General features: G+C 43.5%; 2 protein-coding genes across 5 annotated transcripts in view; both read right to left on the bottom strand.

The window, feature by feature from the left end:
- The window catches only part of LOC8036190 (ester hydrolase C11orf54 homolog), a 34488-nt gene extending 28264 nt beyond the window's left edge, over window positions 1–6224 (bottom strand). The window contains exons 1-5 of one of the 4 annotated variants that reach the window (XM_029973957.4): window positions 6133–6219; window positions 5775–5907; window positions 3223–3321; window positions 1196–1269; window positions 1017–1118 (exon numbers count right to left, since the gene is read on the bottom strand). In XM_029973957.4, coding sequence (XP_029829817.2) covers window positions 1017–1118; window positions 1196–1269; window positions 3223–3321; window positions 5775–5835 — 336 coding nt within the window. In that variant the 5' untranslated portion in view covers window positions 5836–5907; window positions 6133–6219. Of the gene's footprint in view, window positions 1–1016; window positions 1119–1195; window positions 1270–3222; window positions 3322–5774 lie in introns of all 4 variants that reach the window. The other 3 variants (XM_040498809.2, XM_040223354.3, XM_029973958.4) reach the window with 3 other exon arrangements.
- Window positions 6225–9070: 2846 nt separating this feature from the next.
- Window positions 9071–20073, bottom strand: LOC8036192 (cell cycle checkpoint protein RAD1). The gene is made up of 7 exons (XM_002401892.5): window positions 19785–20073; window positions 19537–19692; window positions 16769–16854; window positions 14575–14809; window positions 11867–11931; window positions 10261–10405; window positions 9071–9558 (listed from the first exon to the last, which is right to left on the bottom strand). Exons 1-7 carry the CDS (start codon window positions 19893–19895, stop codon window positions 9535–9537), a joined length of 822 nt encoding a protein of 273 aa, XP_002401936.4. The 5' UTR covers window positions 19896–20073; the 3' UTR covers window positions 9071–9534.
- Window positions 20074–20386: the final 313 nt, after the last annotated feature.

Raw genomic sequence — 20386 nt, 5'->3', positions numbered from 1 at the left:
TTAACGAAGAGTGACACATCTTATGTAGGTAAATTGTCCTAGAGAGGTGAAGTTGTAAAAAATACACCAACATCCGATGTTAAATCTTCCCCACAAATTCCGCTTCAATCACTAGAGTAGTCCAGAAGTTAAATCTCTAGCCAGTGTCCCCTTTAAATTAATTACTCGACAGATTTTTAGTTGAAACCCAATGTGCATCAAGCCTCTAAAGGTACAGCGTGTCCCCCCAAAAATGTATAGTGTTTTATCCTTTGCAAAAATAAACCATGCATTGCAGAATGCTCATTCTTCTTCAGCTTCAGAACTAACTGTTATCCCGGTAAAAAGTTAGAAGTGATTTTCTGAAACTTTCAATCGGTAAATGGGACCCGCTTTCAATAACTGGTGCCATTCCGCTCGATGTATTCGAAAGCACCATCGGCCGCCATTTTCCCACTGAAATTTGTAGAAAATCCCTTAGAACTTTTGAATAAGACAACACTTCGTTCTGAAACTTTGGCATCTGGTTTGGACCACTAGCGCTACATTTGGGCAGAGAATGAGCGTTAGGAGAAGCATAGTTTATTTTTGTAGTAAAAAAAAAAAAAAACACAAAATTTTTCTAGGGGACACTTAGTTTGTCAATTAGTAGGCATCAAAATCAGTCCGTTTAGTCTTAGAGGTGAACCTGCACTTTTAGCTTCTACTATCACGCGTTCCCAACATAAGCAGCAAAGCCAAATCGGGACTCTCCACTGAATACCCTCAAAACATTGCTCTCGCGCTTACTGCGGGTTGATCATGCCTCCCAAAGGTCATACAAAAGGTAACTCTGCCCTCTCCTATTCACTTGCACAAACAGAGAAAGGGAAAGATGTTGTCACACTGAAAAAGAGATGCTGAAGGACGGCCTTTAGCCGATTCTGGATTTTCTATGCCACGTTTCTCGGCTTTCGGGTAAACAGCGAAAAGCCGGCAACCTAATGGTAAAATGGTCTAGATCAAATAAAACACCAAGAAAATCAACTAGCACATGCCTCGCAATTGATGCCCACAGTGTGGTACGGCCCGGCCCCGGCTCCGATGGCAAATCCGTCTGGCACGTCGGTCTGCTTCATCACCTTCTCGAGGTCGTAGATCTGAAAAAGCCACGCTCTCTTTCGCACGGTCCAATCCTTTGAAGAAAGGTCCTAGACAAGGGCAGGTCTACACGCACCTTATCGGTCTGCGCAATGGGAACCAGGTAGGGAACACCGCCAATGTCTGTAAGTCGTGGCTGGCCGCATATCCCTGGAAGTAAGAGTACTGCAGTATGTACTTGCAGATTGGTAAAACTTATGTTTAGTGATCAGCACTGGCTATGCCTAAAAGAACTACGCCCTCTCCCTGGCCTTTGCGATTTTGCCAGAGATGTAATATGATAGCATTTAGGATCCTCTGCACCTCGTCAGGCATCCATCAAGCTTGGTGATCTTGTCCTGCCTCAGCAAGGTGCCAATTCTGTGTCCATTCTCCCCAAATTGGACTGGTGCATAGTTATACAACAATTCAGGGTTTCCTCATAAACTTGTCAGGGAAACATTTTCCACTAAACTTAGCGGAGAAATTGAATTGGTGTATCAGTATACAGTATTTCAAATTTACCCGCTAAATTTAGTTATCGAGCCAAAACGGACGGAGGCATGCAATCTCACGATTTGGCAGCCCTCAAAATGCAATGGTATTAAAAAGTAAGTGTTGCAAAGACTTAATATACAGTTTGTCAGTGGCTTCACAAAGAGAGGCAACACATGGCTCTTTGCTTTTCATTCTAGAACAACTGACGCGAAAAGAGATGTAGTAGTGCACACCCGAAAGCCATATGAGAAGCCTAATAGAGATCTCAAATAACAACTGGCAATTGACTTGTAAGTACCTATTCACTTTCCACTAGTAACATGTTACCCTCATGACTCAACATGACCCAAAATGTGAATTTTTGACATCCATTAAGATGGCTACTAATATTACATGCATGCTACAATGACTGTTTGTGACATCCTGTCTGAGAAAGGACCCAGGCGAGGATGTAAACCGCGTGCGCTGAACTTGAATTTGATGAAAATGTACTCCAACATTTTTACAGCCGACTGTAGGATTCACCGACTGTAGAAGTTCCACACTGATTGCCAGGAAAAAAGTTAAAGAAAATCAAACCATAAAACTGTCACCTTGCAAAATTTTCAGGTTAAGATACTGCATTTGTATTTTTTTAATACTGCACTTCTAATGCTTCAATGACAGATCATTGGCACACACGGCATTAGTCTATTTGGCAGTGAGAAGACCGCTAACAATGCTCCATCCAGGTTCGTAGCCAGGAATATTTTTCAAGGGGGGGGGGGGGGGGTCATTTGCTAATGCCACGTGAGGGCAGAGGGGGGGGGGGGGAGGTATTTATGGATAAAAGGGCATTAATCAAGCTGCGGGGGCACCAAGGTTTTTCTGAACAAAAGCAATGATGAGCCTATGATTTACGGGCTCGTCACCATTCATCATTTTGCTCTTGACGTGGTCACAGATTTATCAGCATCGTCGCGGCGACAACGTCGGAAGCGCAGCTACGACATTCCTGTCTTTGCGTGTCCATCGGGTGCCGACTGTTGGGTGCAGCGTCCTTTACTTCTTTGTGATACTCTCAAAGCCAGTTTTTTATGCAGCGAGCCATTTGGCCAATGTATTCAGCACTGCAGGACATTGGCGTGGAAAGATCTGCTCAGTCTTGCTGTGGTGAGCCTGTTAGCATGTTTCTTGGTGCAGCGGGGTGGAGTGAGTCCCTTTGTGTTTACCGACTTGCACAGGTCTCCCAGCCTTGATTTGCATGTGAAAACTGCGTCTGTGTCAAATTTGGAGGCTATGGACTGAAACTGATGGGCCATTGTGTGCATGTACATAGCTTGAACAGACGTGTTTGTAAAAAGCAAGAAAGAAAAAGAGAGCGTTCTTGCTTGACATCCGCAAAGCTAACTTGGTGCTTCCCCCTTTCCCTCCTTCTTCTTTCCCTCTCCTCTCCCTCTCCCTCTCTCCCCTCCCCCCCCCCCCCCCCCCCCGCCCACACACACCAATTTTTTTTTTGGTGGTGGTGGTGGTGGTGGTGGTGGTGGTGGTGGTGGTGGTGGGGGGGGGGGGGGGGGCCTGGGGCTCCTCTTGCCAACGGGCCTGGCTTCGTCCCATACAATGCTGCATACAATGCCGCACAATTACCTTCTGATGCCAGCATGAAAGGCTTCTGCCGTAGGTCGGGACAGTCAACGACATCAACCTGGACATGCTCGAAGTTGCTCCGCAGACCATCGCTCAATGCTGAATGTTGAAGAGAATGCGCATGTTACACAACTGCAGCAAGTTGCCAAGTTGCAATCAAGACCGCACAATGCGGACAACCATTGACACACAGTATAATGTCCCTAGCACTGACGTTGGTATTATCAAAAACCTTTTGATCCCCAAATGATCTTGGAGAATAAAGGTACAGTATTGTTAATATGAACACCTACGTTCCCCCGAAAAATTATTCGTAATGTGGGCCTCCATAATAATGAGACAAAAATTTATGTATGTGCGAAGTTCGCCTCCGAAAATTTTGTTTGTATAGCGAGACGTCCACATTAACAAAGTTCATATTCGTGGGACACGACCGTACAACAGAAAAACTGAATATTTGAATAAGTAATTTTTCAAGCTCTAATATAATTTGTTGCTTATGATCTAATTTTAAACGTGCGAAGAAATATGACAATGAAAACTGTGCTAATTATCATCACTGGTTCCAAATACTCCATTTTAATTACAAATAAAATAAAAATAGTCTAAAATCAATGACAACATTCTAGCTAATGTGAGAAATCCATGTAAAATTACATTAATTGTGGGTAAAGTATATTGTGCTATCAAAGTCGCGACTTTTGACGATCGGCGAAACGTCCAAAGTCGCCGCCAATATACTTCCAGACCAAATGCCCAAAAGTTAAAAAAAGCTTTTTTTTAATTACTAGTTTTTTCATAACATTTATTTACTTTTGTATTTGCTCGCCGTCGTTTTGCCAATCTCAGCCTTTAGAGTTCGAAGGAACGCCTACCTGCTTGCACGTCTGCTCACTGCAACACGTTTCGTTGGCGTTGGAAGCCGGTGAAACAGTAGTGAGTTTTAATATTGCGTATACGAGCGAACTCAAGCCCTGTGTGTTCGTGTTAGCTTGGTGCGTTCCACATTGCACGTGCGCGGTGCCCGAAATTGCGGTCTTGGATGGCGCATGGTGATGAGGCGCACGCACAACGTGGGGCTTGCAACTCTAACGCAAACGCACACCGCTTGCGTTTGCTTCTATGCGCAATACTAAAACTCTCCAGTAAAGTACAATCCCATACCGGCTGCAGCACTACGTTGGGACAGTGAAGAGTATTGTTTGCATTCAGAAAGGACAATTCGCGAGCCATGATCATGAGCAGTTCCGCCATGCCCGCTGAGCAGGAGAATCGGGGGACCCTCACTAGAGCGCTTCCCGTTTCCGCCGCGGGAGGACGAGCGTCGAGCTGGAGACGCGAATAGCTAGCGCTGTGCATCTTTAGTGTTAAGTTATGGGAAGGTTGGGAGGGACCTTATTGGTGCTAATTTTTTGCCAAAAATTCTGCAGTTGTATATGGTTCCAAGCCAGTTTTGAAGTCATTTGGTTTCATCGTTATGCTTAATTGAAATACGGTACATCCAATGAAAATTACTACCATAATATACTGAGCATCCGCCAACTCTACAATAAGCGCCCACCCCTCAATTTTATAACATTCTGAAAATACACAAAGGATCAATTTTTACATATTGTTGACCAAGAAGCACCCATCCCCCAGTTTCACATGATTATCTCCAAATTTTGAGTGGGTGCTCGCTAGGGATTTTTGGTAGCATCTCCAAAGAAAAGAGAACATAAGAGGAAATGTGCACATCTGATATCCCTCAATCAGTTGTTACAATGTGCCACATTGTTTAGCCTAGACAAGCCTGCACCACAGCTTCATTTTGTCTGGCTCCGTGAGTTCTCTGAAATTCTTCTCCCTAAAAAAGTGTCACTCAATTTCAGAAGGAAGTTTGGTCTGCTTATTGTGATATCAGCTTGACATCTTTACACGAGACAACTCTACTTACCAGCCGATCGCTGACTGATAATGATCATCGCATATTTTATTTCAACACGTAAGAAAAAAAGTATTACATACAGTATTATACTGCACAAAGCCCTCACATATATGCACCACTTTTTTCTTATTTTTCTTTCGTGGCTACATTATTAAAGCGGCATTTTGTTTTTCACTCGGAGTGATCAGTGTAGTACAGATGTTTCGTTTCCCCTTTGAAGGTAATATGTCAAGCTGACGCATTTTTTTAACATTATGCAGCCCAGTCGTTACGTGGCTTCTTTTAGCGTTGGCTACGCTGTTGCTATATTTTCCTCGCTCACTGGCAAGTGACGAAGTAATGTCGCACAGCCCGAGTGTTACCGAGGCGCTATCGAAACCGGGTTAATTATCCCAAAGCTGCTAACTAGAACACGTCGACTTCGAAACGCGTTTAGCTCATTATTAGAGGTCAGAGCGCCAGTTGCCTCCATAACCTTGCCGTACAAAACGGTGCCCGAGGAAACAAGCCCTCGCTGTCACTAATAGATTGACCATTAACTCGTTACAAAATACTTTTTCCTTGGTTCCATGTTTCACGCGGCACGCACAGAGTACCTCACGCAATCTCGGCAGGTCTTGCTTACCTTTGGCAACTTCTTCCAAGCTCGGGCGGTGAAGCGAGTGCTTGTCCACTTTCTGCACCATTGCTGCTTGTGTCGAAAACCTCCCCACGTCGGCTCCAAACTAGCGTGATCGGTGAGGCAGCTGCACGGACAGCTGTCGCCCAGGGCAACCGCAGTAAAGGAGCGATAGCGTGTTATCGAAAGTTCGGAACTCGCAATTTTATCTCCAACGGAGTGCGTTGGCCGCCACTGCACACCGCGTGCGACAACGGTGGTCAGAAAGAGAGCTGCGGCGTTAAAGGGAGAATGAAGATCGACGAAGTGATAACAGGCAGTGTAACTGAGACGGTTTTCGCTGTAGGTTCGACGAAAATATTACCTGGAGTGACGGGTAACTTTAAATTGAGGCAAAGTCGGCGAGAGCAGAAGGCACACCGGTGTGAATCGTAGCAGTAGTTAATTTGTAACGGTGGATTGATGATGATGATTGCGAGAGCGTGCGTCTGCGCGTTTCGGCCGGCGCGCCGTTTTGTTGGTTTCGTTTTAGCCAGTCGGTTCGGTAATCGTAGAACAAAGAATAAGAATAATCCTTATTCAACCTGAAGGGCTGCGACACCACAGAAAGGCCATTGGCCCATACCTTAGGCCTGTGGTAGCTGCCGACGTTGAAAGGTGCCCTGTGCACAGGCCTACTTTTGTTGAGCGTAAAAAACGCAGCTTAAAATGTCAGCGTCCAGTCAGCCGCGAGTAAGAGCGTTATCTTCAAGCCACTAGTGGAGATTATGGAGATCTTCACTTTTCAAACCAAAGACAGTTCAAATGTGACGTAAACCCGCGTAGACCAGAAGAAACGTAAACGCAAACGGCAAGCATGTGTGGGCCGCGAACCCCGTGTTGTTGCAACAGATGGTCGTGCGGCTTATGTATACATCGTGCAACTAGGGTCGTGAGAACATAAAAAAGAGGCTAAGGAAATGTCGAGCAGATGGGAAAAGGCCATGTAGATGCACGATAAACATTTTCTCGAGTTCACAATGAAAGGTGGATATAAAGTACAAGACCGGTGAAGTGCATCCTTTAAATAATAATATACACCAAAAAATGGGGCGTTATTAAATGCCGGCAGATAAAAGCAAACTGTCTGAAAAACGTTAAACAGAAAAAAGAAAAAAAAATCTACTGTTGGAATTTTAGTTTTCACCAGAATGCAGCGGTGAATTGAGTAAATTTTAAATGAGAATGACGGCAATATGTATATTTCACCACCTTATGATATACCAATATTGTTCATTCCGTGATACATCTTAGATGGTTTCTTTATCGGTAGTTTCGATGATTAGAAAATTTGGGTTTCCCTGGGTGGAACTGAAGCAGATGCGACTGTGAATAAGAGGCTGTTTTGGAAATAGGCAATCGATCACTAAGGTGTACAAAACGCAAAGCAATGAACGATTGGGGAAAATGTTAAGAGGTGTCGCGCACATTGAGCAGGGCCACGTAAACTTTCGTTCAAAAATTAAAAACGATGACTCCGCGTTTCTATGAACTTGTTTGACCAGGTCTACAACCTATTTACACAGTACGTGTCTCTGCCAGCTTGCATAAATTAATCATGATGTTGAGTTAGAGAGATGGCACAAATGACCTCCTCGATGTCGAGTGGCATAATTCCTTGGGCATAAATTGCTTTAGCAACCGAAAGAATACCTGCAAGATTCCCATTACAAGAAGGAAAAAAAAAAAAAAAGTTTTGCTGCCCCTTCAGACATGCCCCAGAGTCGCAACTAGAAAACTGTCCCGAGAGTATACTGTTTTGATTTCAGTGATTGGAGGTTGTCTAACTAGCCTTTCTTTAATTAATTACTGACTTGAACAGTAAAGCGACACAGACAATGAAGTAATCTTGGTGGTTAAAGTATTCAGTGCTCAAACCGCTTCGTCCACACTTTTCTAATAAATGCAGCCCTTGTGTTCGAAACTAACACACTTCTGCATTTCAAAAATAAAAGAAGTAGTTTAGACAAGAGCCGGCTCCTTGAAACACCTGAAGGATGGCTTCGAGAGGTTCTCAGATATTTATTTTTGCGTGTTTTAAACTTGTCGTTTCGGAGAAAACTTTCCACGAGGAACTACGCTAGAGACCAAAATGAACAAAACATAATGTGTAGCATGTATGTTGCTCGTGTAGCCTTTGGCAACACTTGCTTGCCTTCCAACGCACCATTGTCTGTAAAACGTGTCGAGGGGGCACCAGTACAATAGAGAACTCTCTGACTGTCCTTCAGTCCGGCTTCAATTAGAAGAGACCTGAACGAGACCGCCGGCGTCGACAGCTTTGCTCCCTCCAACAAGGAGGGAGGGAGGCAATGCATACATTCTGTTGCTTTAGCACAGTCTTTTACAATGAGCTCACAAACATCAGCTCGTCTAGAGAAGGGAACTTTATGGCATCCCTCTTTTTACCAGGAAAAAACAAAAAAAAAAGGGGCCCCGTTTAGGGAGTTGGGGGGGGGGGGGGGGGGGGGGGGGGGGGGGGGGGGAGGCGACAACACTCAGAGCCAGGACCCAGAGGCTCCTACGAGTTTTTTTCCTCTTTTAGGTCTGAGCTGTTTTGAACTGAAACCAACTAGCCCCCTTTTTTTTTTTTTTCAAATTTCCGGGGCCAGCACGGCCCCGGGAAATTTAAAAAAAAATTGTACAGCGTGTCAAATTTGAAATTTGACACACTGTACATTGATAAAGATATCAAGTTATGCAATTTAAGAATAGGTCAACGTCTTCCAAATATAGTTGGACTGTTCTTCACAGAATAGATGACTTTGGACAACCATACAAACTATGATGCATCGAAACTATCGAGCATAGAAACCCCGAGACGGGGAGAACATAGTAAAAACAGCAAAAGAGGTCTCACTCTCAGGGTTACCATCATGTTCAATGCAAATTAGCTCGCCTGCACTGTGAGCATTTCTTCGGTATATTCATCGTCACACTTTACCTACAGTAGTCAAACTTCTTATGGACAACACATTACTCTATTTGCACCTAAATTACTGCCATTTTGAGTGTGAAAATACGATTCTGAAAAACTTACAAAAAACACACCCAAACCCATTGATGTGCACTTTTTTAGGCTGCCCAGGGACATTGAGCTATTTAATGAAGAGGGGCAACGGGGAAAGGGGGGAGAGGGGGGGGTACATGGGGAGATCGGTGAAGGGTATAATTCCCCCCCTTTGATGCCACCCATTAATGAAACATTTAGCACGGATTTATTGTGGGTAAGGTTAGAATAGCCGGTGAGTTCTAGTAATGCTCAAAAGCACACACAAGGCAAGACCATGTTTCTAAAATGTGCCTAAAAATGTGCTTTTATTAAATGTACAGTTTTGTCGTGCGCCGTAGTTTATGCGCCGAGAAACTAAGGGAGAGGAGGAGACGAGAGCGCGCGGGGAAGTCAGAACGCTGAGCTCTGGTTCGAATGATTTGTGGTAGACATAAAGCCAGCTACCCTTGTCTCTGCTGCTCTCGTCAAACGTATTCGAATGCCAGAGCCAAACACCAGACGCCGATGTTCCGCATCCCAACGCGTTCAACAAGTGCAGTGGAGACAAAGGCAGCTAGGTTTACGTCTACCCACTAATCATGCCAACCAGAGCTCGGCATTCTAACATCCCCGCGTACTTTCGTCTCCTCCTTTCTTTCAGTTTCTCAGTCTATAGGAGCATTCAAACGTCCTTCTGAAGAGAAGCACACCATAAATGTCGGTCAGCATGACATCTCAGTCATCGAGGTTTGGAGCACACTGAAAGCACGAAATAGAACGTTAGAGAATAAAAGGAAAATGAAATCTCAACACGACTACATTATCGCTTCCCATCAAAAGCAAAGCAAAACTGCAGAATCTTGTATGAAAAAACGCATTTAAGAACAGCTGTAAGAATTACCTTATTCATACAGACACAAACATTAAAATTTAACAAGATGCAGCTCATCTGGTCAAAAATTTCATAAAAATGTACTGTATTAAATTCGGAATGCTTGGCTACCTGCTGCGTGGGCTTGAACTTTTGAGAATAAGCTATGCAGCTGTCCAACAACAGCTTGGAGACATGAGCCACTTTACCTGTTTTCACCTGAAAAAGGTGCACGAGGAGCCAGACTTGTAAAACAAGTCTGGCTCCTCGTGGAGCATTACTAATTTACCCTTTTATGCGAATAATTAAGATATATGTAGCTGAATTTTAGATTATACTTATATTATCTTGTCAAAACGTACACATTCCAGATGCCAAAAGCATGGCTCTTTCTTCTGACAACCAAATCTCGTAAGAACTGCTTCGTGCCGCGTATGAACAATGCGCAAAACTTCCTTTTTTTCTTGAGGTGAAAATGGGTATTGATAGGTTACCCAATGTGGTGATTCTAGCAGATATCATACTCTAGAAGTGAGGCTGTGGTATAGGCACACCACAGCCAAAAATGTAAAATGGGCAAAGACACTAACATAGTACTCCACAAATGTGGCAGTGCCATCCTCAGTCCTGATGAGGAATTGAAAGCAGATGAGTCCCAACTGGTCTGTCCGCATAGCCACCTTGCTTGACAGGTTGAGTGCCTTGGAACACTGCTTAATCAGTGGCAGCTTGTAACTGTATGTAAAAAAGAGGAATTTGATATTAAATAATTATATTAGAAATGTTTTGAGCTTCAACTAAAATGTGCGCCTGCAAGTATTCTTGACTGAAACTGTGAAATGTTTCAAAGTAGTACCTGTGCCTGGTAGGCAACTGACATATCTGTGTTCAAAGACAGAAAAGTCGTCAAACGAGTTCCAAACTTGATCTGTGTTCCAAGACCCAAAAATCAATGTAAAATAAAAATGTAGAGCCCTTCCACTTCACGTGAAGATGGAGGGCCAGCGAAGCTGTTATCTTTACGACGTCTAGGAAGATGCCTAGAGGATGACGTCTAGGACGACCTCAAGGAAGACTTCTTGGTTGACCTCAAGAACGGTTCGCCTAGAGGACGGTGTCTAGGACAACGTTTAGGACGACCTCAAGGACAACTTCTAGGACAGCCTCGAGGACAATGCCTAGAGGACAACGCCTAGGATGACCTCAGGGACGTTGTCAAGGACAACCTCAAGGACGACGTCTAGGATAACCTTAGTTACAACTTCTAGGACGACCTCGAGGAAAACATCTAGGACGACCTTGAGGACGACTTCTAGGACGACGCCTAGAGAAATTCAGCCTTTCCACTTTGGCGAAAATCAGAGTGGAAAGGCTGGAAAGTTTGCCGCCATCTATGAGCGACAGCGGTAGCTGTCTGGAGTTTTGTGTCGACATTTGTTTGGCAGCGGACACAATAATACTCAAAAAACTAGCCCTTAACAGCTCCGCTGTAAAATCATTATGAAAATTTTTTCAGAAGTCTGGCTTGAAATTTGACTTGCCAAATTAAGCAATTTGAAGGAACATCCACCCCAAAAAACCCCATGAAAGCTCGGGTATAATACAGTCAACACTACTGATCCTATAGTACCTATATCATTTTAATTGTCCCTTCTTCATTTCATAGAACAAGCCCTTTTAAAGAGTCGGCTCGGCAATGCCCGACTGCTACAGAACTCAGGAAGTGCTGTATTATACTTCTTGGAACCATATATAAGTTTAACTAGAAGTGCACCTTTTTTTTTGTATGTCACTGCCATGGGCATGTTTACTATATGTCCCATTCACTTAAAAACCATATAGAAATTTCGAAATAAATAAAAGCAACAATGCAGGTGAGCTGATGCATGTTTTGGGTGCAACTCCGAAGAATGTATTGCTTAATGTTTTAATAAATACAGTATACTGCAAGAATGTGATTCCGATATTTGGACAAGCTGATTCGCCACTCAAGTCTGAAGAGTGCCGAAAACTTTGCAGAGATAAGAGACTGCACAACATAAGGAACCCTCTGCTGTGTAACTTCTCGTCTCTGTCCTAGTAATTTTTGCTGCTTTTAAAACTTTCGAACAATGAGCATACATACACCAAAAGTGTTGGGTGCTGACTGCGAATTTGCTGCCGGAAACAGATCTTGGCAAAGTCTCAAACACTTACGAGTTTTTCTGCTGCTTCTTGCACTGGAATGTCTCCATCATTTCAGAGCCTTTTGAGTAGTCCACCTGGAAAGTATGAAGCCACCAGAAAAATAAGGTTAGAGGGGACTGGTTTTTTTCTATACAGACTCTGGCTTTGGATACTTTCATTTTTGCATAAAAAAATAACAAAGCATGAAGTTGGGCTAGTTTGCTTGGTATATGGAAGTGGGAAAAACAGCGCAAGAGTGTGTGTGTACTCCTTCTACAAGTCTTCCGTCTTTTCTGCCGTTGTTTTTACTTCAATAAAAAAAATTGCCAGCTTGTGCTACTATGTAACGCATAACTGCCCCTCTTAATCTCCTGCATTTCCTGATTGATAACCCACTGTTGCTGTGAGCAGGCATGTTCTGAAAAATCACGCTTAGTAGCGTGGAAATAAACCAGCACTTGGAATCTGTGCCCAGGGTCTGAGCATGTAAATGCCATGATCAGTGTCCCAGGGCAAATGGCTAAGATCACACTTTTGAGCGCACATGTTTTCTCTGTTTCGTTATTTCCCAAATTCCTTTCACAATTCCTGTTTCGGCCTACATACGTTTCTGCCAGGGATGGGCAAAATACATGCAAATATGTATCGAAATACAAATACAAAATACTTCGTCAAAAATGTATTTAATTACAAATCTAAATACATTTCCAAAAAAGCATTTAAGTACAAGATACAAATACAACCAAATGCATTTGGTCTCCTCCAAATACTTTTCCAAATACATTCCTCAAAATTTGCTTCAGCGGCTTCAGGGCACCTGCAACAGGTTTCTGGGTATCTCATTTTAATTTTGCATCGCAGACTCGGGAGTTAGTGTGCGAGGCTCTAGTAACGTAATAGAGATATAATCACAAAAAAATGTAATCAGCTTGGACGTAATAGGTGAAAAAAGTACAGAGCTTCAAGCAGCTGCTCTTGTCGATTACATTTTGGTATAGACCAACGAAGAACCGAGACGACCAAGACGCGCGCACTAGCTAGATAATTTTTTATTGTTTTTTTTTTTATTTTTTATTTTTTTACCTGCGCATAGGATGTTTCAGGCAAAAATATAGATGGAAATAAGGCTGGAAAGCATCACAAGTTGTTACAGGCACTTATTTAGCCAGTCTGCCTGTGAACGTCGATTTCGTCACTATTCTTGCCCTGGACTAGCAACGTAATCACAAAGTCACTTAACGCCTGTGCTTGATTGACGCAGAACGTAGTTTTCATTGCATTCGACGCAGAACATAGTTTTCTTCCTGCTCTGGACAGTGACAATAAATTTGAGGAATGTATTTTTGCCCACAAAATTGTATTTAATTACAATGGAATTTAAAATACCCACGTTTTAGTATTTAAATACACACGTCAATTACATTACCCAATTTATAATTAAATACAAATGCAAAATACACAAAGTATTTGAAATACGTATTTCAAATACTTGTATTTGAAGTACTGCCCATCCCTGGTTTCTGCAGAAAGGTGGATGCCTGGACTACATTCCCATAAGTCAACCTATTTTAGAGCAAATGGTAATGGCTCTCATTTTACATAATGCGAACCTTCTTCCCAGACATTTTCTACAAGTTGTTAAATCCCGGTAACAACCTTCAGGGACTTTTTGCAAAGCGTGCAGCACCGTCCGTGATGCCGAATGGAATGCTGGAAACAGCCTGTATAGGACCGGCTGTAGCAGATGATGGAGGCGACGGAGGAGAATGAAAAATTGGGGGGTTTACGGGCAAAACCAACAAAGGGCATCTGGCACACCCTAACAGAGGAACGAGAATGTTGTTGGCCGAACGGGGATTTTTTCGTGACGCCTTCTCCACAATAAGTCTCCGTTGGATTCCAGGCATCTCGACCCCAATTTGAACCTGCTGACCATAGGTCGGCAGTTTGCCTCGGAGCCACCGAGGCAGCAGGCGACACAGGATATGCAGGCGAGTAACTGCAATGCCTCCTCTCTCTCTTTTCACAAAAGGCCTTTGGGGCCTTTTGTGGGAAGCCTATGGAACTAAACCAAAATATTAAAGGACTTGATGTTTAAATTCTGGTATCATTACATATGCCTCTATGTTGTATCAGTGGCCTAAAAGGTTATATGTTGATGGTGGTGTACAACGCGCTGATAAAGAGCCCTTCGCCGTCGCCGTCTTCGGTGCACAAGCGTTTGAAGCATATTTTGCTAGCTCGCAAAGCATGTGCCAAGTTATGCTGAGGTATATTATTTTAGCGTCGGGCTAAGAATTTATGAACAATACAGCTGCCTAGGGTCTCTGCAAAGTCAGACATATTTTGGAAGCATCACAGTGAGCATGCTGCTCTTTCAATTTGTACTTCAGTTCTGTGTGTCAAGTAACCTTAAGGGTACAGTAATGTCTCGTTAATATGGACCCTGTTAATATAAATACCCAGGCTATATAGACAAATATTTCGGGAACAAACTGGGTAAATATGTGCGTCGTTTTTTCTGGTTATTACGGACAACTTTTGAATTTTGGGGGAACGGGCGCGTATGTTATATTGGGACGAGACCGTCAAGCAATAAAGGAACTGACAAACTGTCTCTATCCACCCTCCCAAAACCCATCAGTCACTTTGCCGTCGGTTTATAAACATACGACATGCTCAAAGCCGATGGATCCAATGAAACGGCAAGACTGTAGAAAGACGACTTTTTTTCCTACCTGCACAGTGCCCGCATTTCCAAACGTTGTAAGCCTGAAGTATGGTTCATCAGGCGAGATGAGTATTTCCAGGACGTCGCTCGAGGCGTCTAGTTCAGCCCAGACTTCTTTGAGGATTTCCGTACGAAAGATGACCACGTTAATGACATTGTCTCTGGACAGATCGAAGCTAATGACGCCCGTAGACTCGAGCGTTCGAATTTCGCAGTCGGTCACAACCCCTGCTTCTTCGAGGCTGAAAGGAATCATACCCACGATAAGCGTAGTAATCTGATATACACATGTGTAAAAGTTTAAATTTTATGCGCAGCGGACTACACAAGGATTTGTATTGTCTACAGTGTTCATTATGATGAGTCATGACGAATTTTTTTGCGAATGATAAAGTGTGTTAATAATGATTTCTGTATGATGCAAGCTTCTTTGTGAGCTAATAAAGCGGGCATTTATCAAGGTGCGGGCTGTGCCCATTTAATGTGTGGAATAGGAACCACGTGCAGGCTACACACTGGGCGAGGACTATACCTGTAGTCTGAAAAATATTATACTTTTTTTTTTATCGAAGCTGCAAAGTAAGTTCATAAGTTGACACTGCTTTTGAAGTAGCTCAATTCAACTTCTACTAAAGTAGACACTTAATAATTTAAACATGAAGGCTTCATAATGCAAAATCAAATAAATCCAGATTATTTGGCAGACTGCTTTATTTTCGGTGCATATTTACATCTTTTTATTCCAACACCCAATTCAGCAAATTCCTACCTGTTCACAAGTTTTGGGTGGGTTCTTGGAAGTGCGCGCTGGCCTCATTATCCAATCAGTGAACTACACTAGCGGCACTGCAAACAATCTATAATTAGCAAGATACAGTGCCGTTCTCGAAAAATTTACCTACCTACCGTAAAATGCCGGACAAACGCCCACTCAAACTTTGGAGATAATCGCAAAAAAATGGGGGATGGGCCGTTCTCCGGTCATCAATTTTGCATATAAATGTACTGCGTGTATTTTCTCAGATCCTACAAATTTGGGAATGGGTGCTTAGTGTGGTGTGGGCGGATGCACGGTATTCCACGGTAAATATAAATATTTTCTTGCATTACTCGCCTATCTAATAGCTTATCGTTTCAATTGTGTTTTTAACTAAAAAAAAATTTACAGGCCCCAGTTGAAGTTTGAATTAATGAGCCTACTGTAGCCTTTTATAAGAATAAGGTGTAGAAAATGGCACAAACTAAAATGTAGTTTAAAGCTACATAGTTATTCCTGTTAAAGGAAGAAAATAACAGTCATCTTTCATATATACCTCAAAATAGTTAAGTTATCTGAGCTTCCTCAAGAGTAGTTCAAGGTGCACACCTCGGGGTGAGGTGATTTTGTAAACTATAGTACGACTGTGGCTACACCTTTTAAGCACAAAGAATGCTGTTGGCATGCCACTAGTGTCAACAGTTCATAGAATGTTTAATCCAATGATGAGAAAGGAAGCATTTGATAGGATTAAAACGTGGTCAGAATTGCCCATGATACCTCCTCCATGTGTTTCAACTATAAGATGAAGCTGCAACATTCACTACTGCATCCCTTCAGAGAGGAGATGAAGTTAAAGATGTGCAGAAACAAATACTGCAAAAGGCAAGTAAGCTAGGTATCACAAACAAAATGTATGCATGCCTACTTGGCTTTGTTCCATTTTTGCTCTGCAAAGATAGAAGGATTCCCATAGCACCATTTCCATAACTCACATTTAACAGAGTATTGGCAAACTAAGCAGGATATGATTCCAGGCCATCACAGCAAGAATGAGAGCTTTCATGAGAGAAGCACTGCACGGAGGCATGTCCCGCCTGCCAAGCAGCCATCCCCCACTTCTGTTTTCGACTAGACGTCTCTTTGAAGCATTACCATTATTTCAGCTTACGGGACAAGTGTCATCTGCTATTGTATCGGGTTGCAAAATCAGGATGATCACGTCCTGGTGTGAGGATGGTCATCCTGAGAATGGTTACTTCATACAGGACTAGCACCGCAGCTATGCACTTATTGGCACATTACCTAGGCACAGACAGATAATAATGTGTCTTCATGACTCTGCCGCTCGTAGTCCCAGCGACTCCAAAATGGTTTAGAAGATCTTGTTGTCAGGTGCTGCTTTTATCTGGCAAGGGTTGAGCAAAGCAAAGCAAAAACTCACAAAAGCACGAGCGGGCTTCCGTAACCCGCATAGCAGAGTCGCGTCGACACTGCAGAGCCTGTCGATCCAAACATTGTAAGGCATTCCTAAAAAAAAAAAGAAGAAAGAAAGATTACAATTTTTTTAGGTTTATTACATTAAAACATGAAGCATGAATTTTGTCTCCCCACTGTAGAAGAGTGAGTCAGCCAGTGCAGTAGTGATTAAATGCAGTGATCACATGCACACACATTAGTCACTGCCTGTCAATATTCAAAGGGAAATGAAAGGGGTTTTGTAGTTAAGAAAAACATAGCTTAAATGTTTTTGTTGGGCCACTTAAAGCACGAATATCAAAAGTATTTTTTCAGGGTGATACACAAAGTGCCCTCAGAAGTGTTTGCAAAAGAGAGCTGAAGCTTTTCCAAAAAATTGGGTTGTGTGTATGTTGATACAGCCTAAAATTTGGTCTGCCTCAATGGGCGACGAGTCTCCCAGCTGTGGATAAGAAATTTAGCCAGTGCAGTACAACCACTAGCTTGGAGTCTTAACATGCATCACGCAGTAGTGATACACGACCGCACGCCGGTACGACACTCATCCAGATCGAAACGGGCAGGGGTGGGGATTGAACCCAGGATCCTGGGTTCTGTAGCACAAGCTTTCGCTCCATGTGCTCCGAGCTGGTGTGCGCTAGCCCACTCGGCCACCAATCCCCTTCCGAAGCTTTTCCTTCCCAGCATGACCAGTGAAAACAAGATATGTGGGAGAAAGCATGACCTCGTCAAAGGAATTCCTGGCGTCTCTGCACCTTCTTAAAGGGAACACTAAACCACTTTCTGCGATAATCTATTTATGGTTATATTTCAATCTAAGCACCCTAAAAAAAAGAAAAAACATCACATTTATGCACGACCGATTCTTCTTCTCGTCCAACGGCACCCTGAAGTCTCTGCGATGGTTCTGATGTAATCGGTCTTCGATACCAGTCTTAAGAGAGAAATCAGCCACGTATAGATGTTACATTTGGTTTTGTAGGATGCTTAGAGCCCATATATATAATTATGACCACAAAAAGGCTATCACAGAAAGTAGTTTAGTGCCTCTTTAAGACTTCCCTGAGAACTCGACAATGTGTTTGCAATTTGTCTTGCTCCTATAGTTGGCTCTCTTGTTTAATAGAGTAGTCAATTTGTCTCTGCATCTGTTTTGATGTAGTGTGTCTACACCTGTGTGATAGCCTTATGGCCCTGGCCAACTTTTATGATGGCCACTTCACAATGCTGTCCTTGCGTGCAGCAATGTGCACACCAGTCAAGGCGTCCTCACACTTTGAGTGTAGACAAAAGCTATGCACATTTACTCTTTACTTCTCTAGAAACACCACACAGAGAGACAGAGGATGGATGGTTGGTGGTCTAGTGAACTGCTCTGGCCTACCACAGCGAAAGCTTGTGCTGAAAAACCCTGGAACTGTTCCTAGCTTTGATCTCCGCCTCTACCCATTCCAATCTTACAAGCATCATTTCAGCATGTAACCCCTAGTGTATGATGGACACCAAGATGCCAGGTTGGTGGCTGTGCTGCACCAGCCAAATTACCCATCTAAGCATTCCCCAGAACAAGCTTGATCAATCACCAGCTAGATTACTCTCAGGTACAATTAAGCTTGTTTTTTGGAGTCTTCTTTTAACCCTTGTATTTGGAATTATTTCTTGGAAAAAATGTCCTTCATGAATGCCAGTGTATACAGACGGATATCGTGCCTATCAGATACGTAGCCAGCCAACGACGGGACACTGTCGGCATTTTTTTGTTTGGTTTTCCGAGGTCCTTAGCCAGCAGCCGGGATTATATCTCTCGCGTAAAAATACACCAAAATGAAACCCTAGTTTGTTTTGTTTCTTTTAATGAACTTTTTCGGCTTAACATTTTAATACTAAAACACTAGTTTGTTTACCGAATTACCTTGCCATAAAAACAATGCAGTACCTAGAATGCCGTCCGACGGCGCTCTTGCAAAGCGTTTAAGTGCTGTCCGACGGCACTTCAAACCCGCATTCAACTGCCGTCCTACCGAGAAAATACCGTCCTTTCGTGAAGAATATCTTGCTTTTGGCACTTTGTGGCCGGAACTAGTATGCCTACTTTCGCTGTACTTTTTTTTTTTGTGTTAAATTTGCTAATTACATGTCTATACTCAGATTCTGTAAAACTTTCTTCATAACAAATAATATCTGAAAATTAACGAATGATGGTTAGCATGCCTGGCTAGTACTCTATCGTCTCACAACTATCTAGACTCAATATGCGTGCCTCCCCCCCCCCCCCCCCCCCCCCCAAAAAAAAAAAAAAAAAAAAAGATTAGAGGTTGTTACTGTTACTGGAGAACGCGGGATTTAAACAAAAATTTATTTTAAATCATAATGGCAACATTCGAGAGGGTGCCACTTCGGTAAACTTGAGAAATGAGATCGCGCACCTGCATCACGCAGGCATAGACATACCTAAGAAAGCATGCTGCTCACTCGTGTAGCGCTTGTCTCGCTCGCGCTTTCTGTTAAAACAAATTGTCGGCGAGCAGCTGATGGAACACATGTCAGAAAAAGCGTGACTTGTGCTCAGCTCTTTCGGACGGCACTTGAAGGTGCGACGGCACTCAAGACACAGCGTAAAAACAAGCATTGAAAAGTTGGCGCCTGCGCATCTGCTCGATACAGTCTCAGAGAATATTGAACAGCTGCCCGAGGGTGAGAAAAAGGATAGTGACGAACCACGGCGCTTCTTACCAGGAGGATGGATAATCTGATGTCGAACGACAGCGATGTCTCTTTGAGGACGTAATCGTCGAAGAGTTCGCGCTGCACAAACGCGATCGCCTGCAGGCACTTGGCATCTTGAACGATCACCCTGATGCCGATCTCGTTTATCTCCACCGTAGCCACCTAAGTCAGACAACGGGGAAGAGTGTGGTGAGTCGGAGTAACGAAGACGGGTTATCATCGAAGCACAATTAATATTTCTGTCGGCTGGCTACCTCTTTGAAGTTGACGGCTTTCAGTAGCTGCGAAAGGTCCTTCGCGTTGCCCAGCTTTGCGACGAAAGCGTACGCGACCTCGGCTGCGGCACTAGAAGCGTCCTGGCTCATTATTGCAGGATATTCCTCGCATAATAGCCAGCAGATCCAGGAAACGATGCGATCATGTTAAAATGTCGCGTTTGTTTACGTTTTTCGCTCGTTCGCGCGTTTTCAAGCAAAGTGGGTCCCGACTCCTACGTCGTCTCAGCTCGGCATGGCTAGTAATCTTACTTAGATCGCGGCTCGCATATCGGCTATCGGCTACCGATCGCCTCGCAAGAATTGGCAATGTCGAATTAAAATGCGCGCGCGAATTTGAAGTCTGCGTGGTTCATCTATGCTTCGTCTCACCTTAGCATGGGTCAACTGCGAAGGCTCAGGCTGTAAGCGCGAGCGGGTGGCATTGACTGTTTTGACTGAAGCACTCGCTGCACGCACGCTCGTGCAGCCGCCGAGGCTTCATCCAAAGCAAATAGCTCGCCCTTTTGGCATTCCCGGCTAACAATAGTCAACTTATTTTGCAGCTTTTTTGAAGCCCCAAAGAGCCCGGAGGTAGGGAC

Source organism: Ixodes scapularis, unplaced genomic scaffold (assembly GCF_016920785.2).
Source record: "Ixodes scapularis isolate PalLabHiFi unplaced genomic scaffold, ASM1692078v2 PGA_scaffold1__304_contigs__length_218370807, whole genome shotgun sequence".
In the NCBI taxonomy this organism is placed as follows: domain Eukaryota; kingdom Metazoa; phylum Arthropoda; class Arachnida; order Ixodida; family Ixodidae; genus Ixodes; species Ixodes scapularis.
This window is presented reverse-complemented; position numbering and strand designations above follow the sequence as displayed.